Consider the following 15,970-nt stretch of genomic DNA (forward strand, 5'->3'; position numbering starts at 1 on the left):
TATTAAGAATATTAGTTTTATAGGGTTGCCATAATAAGGTACCACAAACTGAATGGCTTAAAACAACAGAAATTTGTTGTCTCACAATTTTGGACTCAGAAATCCAAAATCAAGGTGTCAGTAAGCCTACTCCTTTAGAAACTTTAAAGAGAGGACCCTTCTTCCTCTCTTCCAGCTCTCGGTAGCTCCAGACTATTCTTGGTTTGTGACAGCATCACTCCGATCTGTAGCCACCTCCACATGCCCATCTTCTGTCTGTATCTGAAAAATTATGTAGTGGATGCTTACATCAGTAGAATGGAGATTGAAATGTACAAAGGACATTTTTTTAAAAGAAGCGTATTTAAGAATATCAGATCTTGAAAGAGAAAAAAGTAATATATTGAGCACAGTCAAAAGGTTACTTCAACATGGCTTCCTCTTAACTGGTTATATCTACACTGATCTTGTTTCCAAGCAAGGTCACACTCACAGGTACTAGGGATTAGGACTTCAACATTTCCTTCTGTGGGATGCAGTTCAGCCCATAACATGTATACAGGAGTTCTTTGTACTACCCCTGCAAATTTGAATAAACCTGAAATTATATCAAAATAAAAAAGTTACTGAAAAGTATTAGCATATAAAAAGTGCTATTTATTTATTAAAATGCTATTAGGTACCTCTAATGAAAATTTGATGTGTTAGAGCATTATTACTAAATCAAAGAATTGGTAAGTATATTCATTGACACTAAATTGTTATATAAAGTAAAATAATATTTATTTGCTCATGTGTCACCTGATAGGCAGTACAATAGATTCCTGTTTGGGGGAAATGATATATTTGAATTCCATTTTCAGTGCTCTAGGAACATAGCTTAGGACAAATTGGAAATTGGGTGGCCTCCCAATTTGAGTAATTAGAGGGAAAATGTGATTAGGACTCACCAGTAAGAACTAAACAGTCCTCAATTACAGAAAGTATTTGAAAAGTTTCTATTCATTTTGCATATATAACATTGATTACTTTCATTTCCCTAATGAAAACTAATCACTATGTGATTGATCGATTTTCCTGAAACCAAACTGAAGAACTTACCTCAGAGTCTCTATTGTACAAAGACATCTTTTTTTCTGGTTGAGCTGTTCTTGCTAATGCCAATTTTACTCAATTTGGAATTTCTTCTTTTATTTAGACAAAGTATAATCACTATTGTCAGTATAAGGAATTTGACATCTGGTGATTAAGTGTAAGAATGTTAAACCAGGAAGACATCACACACACACACACCCGCTTAGGGCTTAGGGCATCAAGTATAAATGAGCCTCTTGAATCATGGAAAAAGTATCTCGCATCTGCTCACTCTCAATATCTTTTTACTAATTCCTAATTCATGTTTGTGTAAAAGGATAGCATCCTGCAATTTTAAAATATTACTTAAGATTGAGAATATGTATAGTGATTGCTGAAGTTATTGTTCCATAAAATAACTGCAGCCTTGGATAATCTTTGTTCTATATTTGAAAATCTAGTCTAAAATTCTCAACTTGTCCTGTTTCTCATCCCCTGAAATAACACAAGTATGAGCACAATCAAATGTACGAACCAGTCCATGAGGAGATTAAAGTTAGTTTACTGTTGGCATCCTCATTCTGGGCCATGTCTCCAAAGAAAAAATATAATTAACATGTGAACCAGTTTAGGGGCACTTTTCTCTGGCTTTTATATTCATAGCTGAGAAATCATACAGTGGACACTTACATATGGAATACAATTTGAAATGTTAAAATAACCTTTTTTAAAAGATATTTAAGATTATCGTGTCTTGGAAGAGAAAAATAGTAATTTAGAACAGATTTCAAATTCTCACATTAAAAATGGACAATGTCAAGAGTAATATTTTTATTGAATTGAATTATTTGTTAGCTCTCAATTTGCAAAATTAAGAAAATTCATTTTATGTTCCTGAACAGTTTAAAGTGTCTTTTTTAAAAAATAAGTACTAAAATAATGCCTTATAAGCTACTAATTCCCAACCCCTTGGGCCATTTCTCTTGCTATATGCTAGGAATGAGACCATCCTAATCATATTAAGAGAAGTCTTCTGACATTTTGAGAAAACGTCCTGCTTTGAAAGTCATCAGTGCCTTATTTCCAGTGGGATCTATTAACAACTATAATTGCACGTTAACTACTAAGTCAGTCAGACTAAGAATAATAATCAGCCTTGAATCTTATCAATGGTATATTTTTAAATAGATGCAATTTCAGAATTCTAATTCAGGAAATACAGCTTCCTCAGGGATCCTTACAGGGGTGCTCAACCTTTTGGCATCTATGGGCCACACTGGAAGAAGAATTGTCTTGGTCCACAAATTAAATACATTGCAACATGTAATCACAAAAAATCTCATAATATTTTAAGTAAATTTACTATGTTTTACAATTTTATGTTGGGCCGCATTCATAGCCATCATGAGCCACATGCAGCTCTTGGGCCACCCTGTTTTAGGACCTGTGTTGTTATTGCATATGGCTCAGCCAGTCTATGGACATCTAGCAATACAAAATGGGATAGGTGGGGGGGGCAGAACACCAGGACCACCGCAGGTGGGGCACTCTAGCCCACAAAGGAAACAAAAATGAAGGAAGTTAGGGAGGGAGGGAGAGGAGAGTGAGGGAAGGACTCAGTCTTTTGTAAATGTCATTGTGGGGGCTAAAATATAATTTTTCTTCTACCTTGTAAGTTCTTGTAGCTTGGCTAATAATCAAACTAACAGAGACAGATTAACAGGAGAAAATGCCCAAAGTTTATTATATGATTGTAGATTTGGGGGCAGGGCATAAGAATAGAGACCCAAAGAAGTATTGGAAAGTTGAGGTGTACAAGATCTGTTCAGAAAGTACTCAGACATGTAATATGAAAAATAGAGATATTTGTTGAAGAAGATTCAAGAAACATTGTACGTAGGACAATGATGTCACGGTCCCCTTCAAAATAGGCACCTTGGGACCTCACATAGTTCTCCCAATTGCCATCAGCTGCCCTGTTGTATTTTCCTGAATCTTATTGATGGTCTAAAATCTCTTCCCTTTCATAGGTGATTTTAGTTTTGGGAAAAGCCAGAAGTCACAGGGCACCAAATGTGAGCTGTACCGGCACTGAGCCACCTGGTGATTTGATGTTCTGCCAAAAAACTCTGCACAAAACATGATGTATGAGCATGTGCATTGTCATAGTGAAGCTGCCAATCACCAGTTGCTCATAGCTGCAGCCTCCTAAATCATCTGAATAATTTCCATAGAAGAATGCTAAGCTTAATGCAAAATTTGATGCAGATTCATTGCTCTACTCAGTCATTTTGAATGAGCCACATAGTACACATGCTCACTCAACGATGTCCACTGCCTCCATTGTCTAGTACAGTGAAGTCATCATTGTTCATGCATGCACATTCTAGTACACTCTTCTTGGCTGCCAGGTTGCATCTGATGTCACACAAATCATTCACATTATATTAACAATGGCTGGAATTTTTCTGGGCACGCCTCCTTATATGCCATTCTGAAGATAAGAAGAAAGTGGGGCTTGTGGTTTGGGACTTCAAAGGGCAGGAAGGCAATTCACAGGGAGATGAGAAAACAAATTTTTGGTAAATAAATGTTTGCTGGGCCCTCTTTAACAATGGGATCCAGGGAGAACTTTCTACAAATGGGTTTTGTTAGGTTCTTCTCTGCCTATCACACACTAGTTTATACTAAACTGTAGTTATCTGTGAGGCTGTCTTCCTTTTTGGAGTAGGTCCTGTATCTAAGTTTCTTTGGGTGGTTAGGGGGAAATATGAAAGGTTTTTCCTGAGTCTTTCATTTCTTCATAGCCATCTTAAGAATCATATCTCCAAAGGAGTATTTTGGGCTGGCAACCTCTGCTTCCCTTCATTATCCATATGGAAAGACTGAAGGCAGGGAACGTAAGAGTGCATGTAGTGATTTTGTAATATTAGCTATATACCCTTGAAAATAAAGGTTACAAAATTTAGTTACAAATTATTATGAAAATTATAATTCCTTGCTTCAATTTTTAATACTTAATATAATTCAATGCTTGTTTCCTTATTTTCAATTTATTTTAATAACTCTCTTAGTACTGAATATGTCCCAAATGCTGTAATAAGTGTTGGGAATATACAGAGGAATAAGACATGATCTGTGATTAGGAAATTCTGACATATCTATATATGGAATAATACCTGGTATTTTAGCAGCACAGTCCAGTGAGTGATTAATGGGGTGAAATTTCAATGAATGAGCCCAGCAGAAATATTCAGCACCATGTTTCACTTTCAGACTTGCTTTGAAAGAGTCTCATTACTTCTGAAAGAATAGAAACGTTCTCTCCAAGTGCACTGAATGAGCTCTCCTATTTATTTTTGTTGTGATTGAAATACATGACTCTTAATTATATTCACTGCTGCTTTGTGCCCAGATGTTTGGCATAGATAAGATTCTATCTGAAACATGTCTGTGTTGGGAAAAAGAATAATTCCATTATCTCCTACCTATTAGTATTGAAATTGGTATCAACACCCTATAGGTCTGTGTCTTAATTGATTTTTAGTAATTGATACTTGGATAGGTTTGCAAAATCTTATTTTCATGGTTAGAGACTAAAGAAAAGGAATTTTTAGCAAGGTCTTTAGTATCTTAAAATTGCTTGCTTTCCTTAGGTAAACGAAAATCTGAAATATATAGCTTGCTCTGTTCAAGTAAAGGAGTATCTTTATATGAGTATAGAAAACGTAATGTGGTAAACTCTAGATCAGGAGTCCCCACCCTCCAGGCCGCAGACCTGTACTGGTCCCGGCCTCTTCCGAACTAGGCCGCACAGCAGGAGGTGAGCTTGAGTATAATGCACTTGAATCATCCCAAAACCATCCTCCTCAGTACCCTATCCATGGAAAAATTGTCTTCCATGAAACCAGGCCCTGGTGTCAAAAAGTTTGGGGACCACTGTTTTAGATGGTGAAGTAAGCAAAACAGCTTATCTGGAGGAAAAATGTTAATATACGGACCATTGTACCACTTTGACTTTTTTATTTTGTTTTTACAATATATTTAGAGCAACCCTTGGAAAACCTAAGGGTATTTATATACACACAGACACATATATATACATATACACACACACAAGTGGCAACTCCCACATTTAATATATGATGAATGAGACATACCTTTTATGTAATGTTATGAATTTGGATATTATATGAACTATATGAACTATATTTACATTGCAATACAGACACCTATCAGTAAAAAGAGTAAGAGGAAGCTTTCATTTGTCCTGAGTTTAATGGCATGTTATTGGTAGGTATATGGGGAATCTTGGACACTGGGGACATGTTCATGTCATGCCCTTGGAGAAGAGATGTAAACCCTGACTGATAAATTTTCTGGAGCTGATTAAAGAATGTAGAGCAATGGTGATAATTTTACGTGATCAGGTTTTTTTAGGGCAAAAGCACCTCTGTCATATTTAAGTTGAGATGGGCAAAGGGTGGAGAAGGTGTTCCCAGGGGCACTTGATAGAGGCCCTTTCAAACTCAAAGCTGTGTGATAGCCACACTTCATAATTTCCACTTGTTAATGTCCACACATTATGCTTTTCCTTAGAAAAGTTTCTGGAAAAACAAAAACCAACCAAGCATTATTAAAACATCATGATGTGAGAACAGCTCTCAGATGAGTTTCTGTGGAGAGCAAGGAGCTTAAGGATGTTTTAGGATGGTTTGGGAAAGATCAGTCAAAGTTCATGAAAGAGTTTGCCATTTGGAATCTTTGAAGGCATGGGGCACTTTTGTTGTGTGAAAAACAAGACAGGCTGTGTAGGTGCAGCCAGCGCACTGCTGGCGTGAGTGGTTCAGTAGCCATGGGTTGGACTTCTGGGGTTTGGCTGGAGGGATGAGATCTTGCAAGGGTCAGGTGAATTTTTTTAGTCTGTCAAAGTTTTTCACAAAGTATTCAATATATTTGTCTTAAAAATAATTCCAGTTCTCTGTAGGATTGTAGCTAATATAAACTTTTTGTGGATCTGTTTTCTAAGATAGAAATGAAAGGATTGATCTGCTTTCTCTGTTAACTTATACATATGTTATATTTGTTCTTTTTCACTTACAGGCAGGAGCCAACGTGCTTCTCCAGGATGTTAATGGAAATATCCCGTTGGATTACGCTGTAGAAGGAACGGAATCAAGCTCTATCCTATTGGCTTATCTGGATGAAAATGGTAGGCTGAGCTTTGAAAAACTGTAGAAAGATAGATGGATAGGTTGGTAGACTTTTAGACTTTTAAGTGTATTTATTTTTTAAGTCTGCTTACATGATTTCCTATTGATGTAGTTTCCCTAAATTATGTAAAATGAGTTATGTTTCTACACTACATTTCACCCTCCTACTGCAGTGCATTGTTGATTTAGTCAATGCACTTTTGCATGCCAGCAAAATTCTAGAGGCCAACAATGAAGGAACATTTTAACAAGCATCTAAAGTCCATAATTAGTGGAACTGGGATTGTAATTATGATCTGTTCTCCGCTGGGAGGAGGGAAGTGAAGCAGCACAATTGAATTTCAAGTTAATGAGAGCGAGGTCATCTGAAGTGTGTTCTCTTAGGAGTCATGGTCCTCTTAAGAATTATAATATACTGGTAAGTGAGGGCTTAAGTCAGGGCAGTTAGCACTGGCACCCCAGCCTCCACCCTTGGTGACGCTTGGGAACAGAAACATTGTCAGAGAAATGCCCCACAATCATGGTGCTGGCCTGAAAAGAGGAGGCTGAGGCTCCAGATGTATTCAGTGACAAAGAACATTTAATTGCCTAGTCCCAGTGTATAATTTCATGAGTAAGTTCAATATTGACAAAATGAGAGGTGTTTGGAATCTTTTTTTTTTAAGTGATTTAACATAAACTGTACTTCTTGAGTCCCTTGATGTTTTTGAAGATCATGGATTTTTTCAGGATACAATCAGCTAGAGATAAAAATAACAGCAACCCCCCTTAGATGATCCTTTCAAATACACCCAGCACCCCATCCACCCTGCACTTTGACCTTTTACATTCATGCAATGTGGATTGCAATGCCTGGGGTATTTTGTTTTGTTATGTTTTGGTTTTGTGTGTTTTACTTACTCTATTACAGTTGTCTCAAATTTTCCTCCTTTGCCCTCCTCTGCCCAGCTCACCCCCAACCCGCAGTTATTCTTGAGCTCAATATGGTATTAAAATAAAGAAGTGTGCCTTTTTTTCCTTTTTTATATTTAGTTATAAAGAACAATAATGAAATTTATAGCCCTTCAAATATCTTTTGGCAGAGAAAAAGTTTAAAAATTTTAAGAACCTCATCATGCTTGTGACTCTATTCTTCTTGCCTCTAAGAAAAGCCTGCACATCTGCCTCTTTGTTCCCTGTTCCCTAACCCTCCTCCAGATGGCTTGAATCAATAGGTTTATTCTGAGGATGGCTTAGAATAATAATAATAATTAGTACTCAGCAGCCATGAGTTCTTAAAAAACAGTCTCATTAATTCTGAGAGCAAGGTATTACTATTATTTTCGTTAGAGCAAATGTGAGCCGCGCCGTGCTGTTGAAGACCACTGAGTCATGGCTTGGGTGATAGAAGCGAACTGGGGTGCAGGCTGTGTGGTGTAGTCAGTCGTTCCCTCAGTTCATGTACGCACTCTCACCTGCGGGATGACCTGCATTCTTCACATCTCATCAACTCTGACTTGGACACTGAATGCTTCGAAAGGGAATGAGCTGAACATTATGCATATTCCACTGCTGGGAAGTTTATTATTTGTACACCTGCAAAACTTGACCTATAATCACATGATTCTGAATTGGCATGAACTTGACTGTCTTTTATTTAGCTGTGTCAGTTCTATTTGATGTTTACTTGCTTTTCTTACTGTTTTGATTTTCTAATAGCCATTGTAATAAATGTTTCTCTCCAGAAACTAAAATTAACTATCTTTATTTACAAAAGAATTAACATTACTTATAAACCTTTCCAACTCATTAAAGGATTTTGTTTGGTAAGAAATTTCAGTATTTGAAAAAGCAGTATTATCTATCCTATATTAATAAAAATAAGTGTGTTTCCTTTGAGAGGTAGCTTTATAAAATGATTAAGGAAAAAAATGGCAAGAAGGTACTGACTCTGAATATTTAGAAGAAAATATGTCCTGGTGATGGCTGTCACAGCCAGTTTGTAGAATACAGGTTCGCTGGAACAAATTTAATATAATATCTCTTAAATTTTTAATTCTGATTTCCATTCGTCACTGCTGTTGCGCTGGCCTCTGCCCTCCCAACCATCTGCCCCTCTTTCACCTCATTTACAACCTGGTTCCATGTCTGACAGTGTCCCTCATACTTACCTGTATCGGTGGCCACAAATCCAATAAATACTGTCTAAGTCGATGTATTCTCCCCTTGCTGGTGCACTTTTAGAATTATCTGCTGTGACAGGGTGGGCCCCGATGTCCTTAGAAATTTCTAATATTACAACATGAGATTTTTATCATTATTTAGCACCCAGTGTTTCAGCACAACATTCTTATAATAAGGCAGCTGCAATCCTTAAATTTTTACCCTGTATCATACAGTTTCAAGTCAGAGTACTTATCATGCTGTCACATCAGGACACATGTGGCAGGAGGCAGTCGAGGTTGTGAGCAAGTTGATTACATGGAAAATCACTGGTCACAAGTTCTAATTGTACTGTCACCACCGACATCACTGTACACCTGGGCACAGCAATTAACCTCGGCTCACCGCCTGAGCTAGCCAGGCTGGAAAATGAGACAGCCACAGAGGGCTGATTGAGCATTTGATGCATATTAGATCTCCAGCGCAAGGCAAACCAGCTGGTGTTCAAGGAAATCAATTGATTATAAAATGAACCAGCCTGGAGTGAAAGCAGTGCAGGGAGAGCTCAAGGTGGTCCAGGACAGATAGGTGCTCACCATGGGTGGAGGCGGGGGAATTATATTCAAGTCCCTGAAATACAAATTTTAAAAATCTGTGCTCAACATATATCATTATACACTTCTCTTTCTACTTCATTTCAAATCTATTCTCTCAGGAAAAGTAGCTCACATTCATTCTCCTGAGTTCCTAATCTTTTCTACTCAGCTCACTGTCCCCACTGATCCGCTGAAGAGGTCCCTGCCATCATTGTGTTGCCCCCCTTAGTTCTCTATTCAGGGATCACTTTTCTGTTCTCCTCTATTACCTGATCTTTCTGTGACAATGGATGACTTTGTTCACACTCTGTTATGGAAAACTCTCCCACCTGCAATGATGTTTTCAGAACTTTCCCCTTCTCTTCGAGCTTCTACTTAGTTTTATGTGGATGTGCCACTTGTACATCCAAACACCAAAATGTTGGTGGTTCCCAGGGCTTTGCTTTAAGTATCTTCTTTTATCACTACAAACTATTTTGGCTTATCTCTTTCCCTCTTCCTTGCTTTGTTACCACCTGCCTGTTCCCAAGAATATTCCTGTAACTTAGATATTTTTAAAGAACTGCAGGCTCTTGTGTGCAATTTTAAGTATCTTGACTTGGATATCAGATAATTTGAAATAACATGTCTAATATGAAACTTATTGTTGTCCTTTCATACACTGTATATATGTTCTGTTTTACTTGTACAGCCAGGAACTCAACTATCTGAACATTACTTTTCTTCTCCTAAATCTCTCACATCTACTGGTCACCATATCTGACAGAGTCTGCCTTCTTGACACCTCACTAATATGTCCATATCCCTCACCAATTATGTTATTACTACTTTAGTTAAAACTCTGGTCTTTCTTTATTGGAACAGCCTCAGAAACTGGTCTCGTCACCTTTAGTCCTTGATGTTTATTCTTCAGAGGACTCCCAGATAAATCAGTCCACAAATGACCTTGTATATTTCTTCTACTTAATAAGGTTCATTCAAAATGCTATCCTTTTACCAATCTTATTAGAGTCACTGAGTGTTAGGGAGACAGTGCATCTTGTTTGCCTAGGAGAGTCCCACATTAAGCTGGTGGTCAGGGTTGGAGGGAAGGGGTTGTATAGAGAGTTACAACACCCTTTTGGCTTAAACATGTTTATTTCTCTTTATTTTTTATTTGCCTGCTCAACTCTTTTACTGCCTACAAGTCTTGGGTCTCTTAGGAAGCTTACTATAGAGACAAAAATTGCTATTAGATGCACTTTTAAGAGCTTATTACAGAATCTTGTGCTAAAATCATTGGATGGGTCATTTCATAGTCAGCATAATGATAAAATTTTCTATAATAGCAGGGTAGGTTACCCCCAATACTGCATGGATAATGGAGTAAAGAAAATGTTGAATTGTTACAAAAACAATGTTATCTTATGAGGGACAGTTAAGGAAAGTAAAGGAAGGGTTCAGATTGACTTGATGTGTTAATGTAGCATGTTAGTTGAACTACAGACCTTTTTCAGAGTCTTTCAGTTTTTTCACAAAAATCTTTTGTTTTCCATGATCCTACATCATTTTATCAGTAACCATTTTGGCCAGAAAATCATAAAGAATGAAAGCTATATCTTTATAACTTTAAAATACATTAGGTAGTGGGTGTTGAATTCTACTAAAGCAGATATCCATTGAGAACCTGCCATTTGTAAGGTATTGTATCACAAATTTAGGATATAAAAAGAGGAAAATTATTCAAGACTACACTCTAGCTGGAAATAGAATGCTTCAAAGAGAAATAATTATAGTGCTTTGAGTGAGAATTCAAAGTGGAAGAGGAGCTTCAAAGTTGAACACATTGAACAAATATAAGATGAAACTGAGTTTTCACTCCAGAAGCTGAGAAGCATCTCTGCGTTCTGTTTGAAAGGCTCTTTTTGCCCTAGGAGTGGATCTGACCTCATTGCACCAGATGAAGCTTCAGAGACCCATGAGTATGTTAACGGATGTCAAGCACTTCTTATCATGTGGAGGAAATGTTAATGAGAAAAACGATGAAGGAGTAACACTGGTAAGCTAATATACTTGACTCAGAAATATTGCTTAAATGGAGAATTTTAAGTTTAATTCTAAAACACAGAAATGGATATAATTAACTTTTAAATAACTTTTTGATCATAAAAGTAATATATATTCATTATAGAAATTCTAGAAAGCATATACAAATGCAGAGAAAAATGCAAATCACTTATGCCACCACCCAGAGAAAACCAATGTTAACATGTTGTTATGTTTTCCTTGTCTTTTTTCTTATGCATGTTTTCCCTACAAATTTAGAAGACTTTTTTGCAAATCTTTGTTAACGTGATTTTTGGAGGTGAAACTTATAGGAGAATATTTTTATTTTAATTTTAAGCAAAACAAACCACGGTTAGTCTGGTGAATGAATTTTTAAATTCAAGGAAACTCCTGTTATAACTTTTTAAAATCAGTTTCAGGCATAGCTGCAGTAAGTTAAAAACAGAACAATTAAATTTGGATTAATGTTTATATGGGCATAATTTCAATCATCAAAATATGAACATTTGGCCCTATTGACCCATAAAATTTGCCTGGACTGGACATGCAGGAGTTAAAATTAATTATAATGGAAATGCATATATGAAGGCTCAAAAAAAAAAAAAGTAAACTAGGGCAGCAGAAGAGAGCATGAATCTCTGAAGCATGGGCTGTACAGAAGGGGTTGGATCCAGAGATTCAGTTTTTACCCTGGAAAAAATATGGCGTGAGGTTGAACATAGTAGATTTCAGGCTGAGCAGGGGTAAGTGCAGTGGACCTGAGGCAGAGCCAAGGTCATGTGATTGAGGCACAACAAGGAGGTAGGTTTGGCTTAGCAGAGTAAAGGAGAACAGAGAGGAAACCAGGATCAGATCACACACATTGAGGGCTGATGGGAGGACAGTGGCCGTTACTCTGAGTGGGATGGGAATACATAGGAGAGCTCTGAAGAGAGGCAGAGCATGATTTTACTTCAGCTCTAAAATGATCACTAACTCTGACTGCTGTGTTAAGGATGGACTCTAAAAGGGAAAAGGTGAAGCTAAGAGTTCAATTAGGAGGCTTTCCCAGTAATTTAGAAAAGTAATGGTGTGGCTCAGCCAAAGATGGTAGAAGTTGAGGTGGTGAGAAGTAGCTAATTTCATGCTAAAATAAAGGAAAGTCCATTGGAATTTTCTGATTGAAATGTGGAATGAGAGAAAGAAAAGACTTTGAAATCACTCTAAGTATTTTTAGCTTGAACAACTGGAGTGATTGAATTGGCATCAAATGAGATAGAGAAGGCTTAGAGCAGGAAAGATTACAATCCGTTCTGGAAATATGAAGTTAGAAAGTGCCTCTTAGCCATTTTCATGGAGATGCTGAGTTTGTGGTTGAACATTGCAGTCTGAAATTCAGGAAATATCTGGACTGAGAAAACAATTCTGGGAACATTAGTGTATATGTGATCTAGAAAACCCCTGACTCTGGATGAAATCATCAATTTGATACCAAAGGAAAGAGGATTTGGGACTGCACCTTGGAGCTTAAGAAAAAAGAGGGAGATCCAGAAATGAGTTGAAAAGGAACAACTCCCAAAGTAGGAGGAAAACAAAGAGAGTGAGATGTCCTGGGGCCCAAGTGAAGACAATATGACAAGGAGGATAAGAGAGACTATTTAATACTGCTGAAAGGGGTTGAGTAAATGGAGACGGCAAATTGGCTGTTGGACTTTATAACATGGAAGTCATTGGTCTTCTCACCTAGGGTAGTTTCAGTGTAGTACTGGGGTCAAAATCCAGCTTAAATTGGACTATTTGATTAATAGCGCATTTAACACATGTATTCCACTAATGCTTGACACATAGTAGAAATCCAATCGAGGCTTTTTTCTTTGTTTAGCAAAAAAATATTACAACTTTTTTTTTAAATCACTGTTAAATAACATTAATGTGTATGCTTCAGTCACTGTTGAACAAAAGGAAAGCTATTGAAATAATCTATTGGGGTAATAGATTGCTCTCATTTTAAACCATCTTCAATTTTGACATTCTTTGTGACTTTCTTTATTGAATACAGGGCATAAATGCTGTTAATAATTGTTCTGTAATCACAGTCTTGTGGTGCTCATCTTTGAGCTTTTTACAGGGAGACTAGCAATGAATGGAGAGCTAGAAAGTTATCCCTTGGAGAGCAGAGTATTTAGCAAGTGACAGTTTAGTTTGATTCTTAGGTCTAAATTGGTTAGTCTATTATGTTAATGACTGCATCACTGGAGTTGCCTTTCTGTAAGGCATGTGTATATTGTGCATTCCTGTCAATTGTTGGTGATAACAAAGGACACTTTTGTTCTTAGACCAATTTCTGTATTCAGAGTTGGAATGTCAGTTGTGGTTCAAAATTAGGCATAATTTCCCACATGGTTAAATTGCTGTGCAAAAGAAATGAAATTATTGACAGAAGCTTCCATGGGAATAAATTTCTAGTAAGATGGTATTTCTGGTGTCTTTTCCTTCTTTTTTTAGAATATACAATGAAATAACCAAATATAGTTCCTTTAAAAATTCTCTTAGTTTACATTAATATTCTCCTGAAAAGAACACAGAAGCCTTAGAAAAGGATAAAATGCAAAAACAGCCATACTATAGAGAATATGACAGTTAGTTCCTGAGTTTGAGTGTATACATGTTCTTGGAAAATACTATTGCATTAATTAGCATATATGTCACAAGGATGCTGGTTCTTACTGTTTTATCGCAGAATTTGATCTATCACATCTGGCCTTGAGATATATGGGTTTTTGGAAAATAATTATTCATGAGATGTAAATATCAAGCAATCTTATTTTTGTTTCTCTTTGTTATTTCGGGAGTGCTGGTTCATCTCTTTCTTTGGGATGAAGACATAGCCAGTGCCATAAGTTTTCTGGTCATTTATAGGGGATACCGATTTTATCATTACTTTATGTCACAAAACAGCCTCAAATTAGAGATTAGAATGTTTGGACCCATGTAATAAGGAAAACTCCCAACTTTCATTAAGCCCAGGCTTATTGATCTTTTTAATGCCATACCCTCTTTAACCTCATGTGTAGCCCATGGGTCCTTTGTCAGTATAATGTTTTTATGTAATAAAAAATGGTACATAGAATTGCAAAGAAAGCCAGTTGTGTTTCAGTACAGTATAATCATAATACTGAAATTGTGATATGTAATACTTGTGCATCTTTATTAATTCATTCACTAAGTAGCAGATCTGATAATTACCATGACTTTATAGTAGAGTTCTACATGGGTGATATTTTGAGATATCTGCTATGAAAGTAATATGATATGAAAATATAATTTCTTCTGATAATAATATCGTGGCTATGGTGCCTATATTTATCATTGAAAAATTGGCTAAAAATTTAGGAGTTAGAAAAAAGCTTTGACCTAATGCAGTAAAAATAAGATCATTAAATGGGATAACAAATAAGATATACTCATGTCCTTGTTCCCTGGCTTCACCTGGGCCTGTTGCACTCCTGTGTGAGAGGGAGGTAGTATTAAGGCATTAGAGAAGATCCCATCTAGGCAGATTTCACTTCTCACTAGAGTCTGAGACTCTCCTCTGTTTTCATATCTGAAAAATGCGGAGATCTGGTGATGGTTTTGCAAAGTATGCAAAAATCCCAGAAGCTTAAAAAACAAGGCTGTGCCAACATGGGTGATATACCGAGGGAAAACTGAAGCAAGTATGTAAATAGTGTGTATCTTCTAGAGACAAACATTTTAATACAGGTTTAGTATGTGGGAGAGGGGTGGGATACAGGAAAAAGACAAATTATATATTAAAACAAATAAACTATGGGACAAATGCAAGATTTGTTAGGAGCTTTAATATTGCAGTGTTATCCTTATAACCTGGCCAACTTGGATGTCCACTCCCCTTTACTGTTTCATAATATCAGTGCTGGAAAGTGCAGAAGAAACTGGTTTCAGACTACAGTGGCCATGCTTCCCTGGACCAGTTACCTAAATGGTCTAATCCACAACTTCTCCAGCTTCAAAATTAGGATGATAACTGTATCACAAGTTGTATAGAACAGAAGAACTAATTTATAATGTTTATGCCTAGTGTTTGTGAAATGACTCTAACATCTTGTCCTGCATTGTATCTAGATAGGTGATTTCCATCTTGGAATAATTTTCTATGAGAACTGTGCTTCTAAATAGCTGTTGCTAGTTCTCTACAGAAACAATATCCACCTCTGTGTTCCTTGTAATACCCCATTAAATAGCAGAAGAAGAACATTCAAGTACACCTTAGTGATAAACACTTTCATGTTTTGGCACCTGGTATCTTCCTGCCATAGTTTGGACAAGGTAGGACTATAAATTATACTTCAGAAAAGAGACATTTTTTAATTTTATATTTTTAACTGTAGGTCTAACTTTAGTATTGAGAAAATATCCCCCATGGGGTCTGTGGACTTGCTTATGAATTCACAAGTTGATTGCTCATAGAATTAAGATAAAGACTCTAATGCCCTAATATTTTATTAGGGTTATTTGAAAAAATGTACTCAAAGTTAGGATTTTTTGTTTTCTTTTTTTTGTTTTGAGATTGCCTATGATTAAATTTGCTGCCTCCATAGATGTCACTGGTAGCTCTTGCTTTGGATAGCTTTTCTACTAAGTGAACCATGACTACTTATTTTCTTTCTGGTATTTTCCTTGTGAGCAGTGCATGAGATGACTGGCTGAGAGGCAGGCTAAGTTCTAGATAGTCTAACCTGATTTTTATGAACAGAAAGCAAATCTATTCATAAAGGGATTGATTCTATGAACTTGACATCCTTTGTATCAGGTGCTAACCAACTAATGGAATATTCTTGATGTAGTTTAATTCTTTAAAAAGGAAAATCTGCTGAGATACATAGGTTAGGGCATGTAGTGCAGAGTAACCTGCCAATCACT

General features: G+C 36.6%; 1 protein-coding gene across 2 annotated transcripts in view; it reads left to right on the plus strand.

The window, feature by feature from the left end:
- Positions 1-15,970, plus strand: part of MYO16 (myosin XVI) — a 590,664-nt gene that overhangs the window by 226,333 nt on the left and 348,361 nt on the right. For both annotated transcript variants that reach the window (XM_054574388.1, XM_054574387.1), the window contains exons 5-6: positions 6,157-6,265; positions 10,918-11,042. In XM_054574388.1, the coding sequence (XP_054430363.1) occupies positions 6,157-6,265; positions 10,918-11,042 (234 nt within the window). The remainder of the gene's footprint in view (positions 1-6,156; positions 6,266-10,917; positions 11,043-15,970) is intronic.

Source organism: Pteronotus mesoamericanus, unplaced genomic scaffold (genome assembly GCF_021234165.1).
Source record: "Pteronotus mesoamericanus isolate MK-2021 breed Mesoamerican mustached bat unplaced genomic scaffold, CSHL_Meso_final contig_26, whole genome shotgun sequence".
NCBI classification, from domain to species: Eukaryota; Metazoa; Chordata; class Mammalia; order Chiroptera; family Mormoopidae; genus Pteronotus; species Pteronotus mesoamericanus.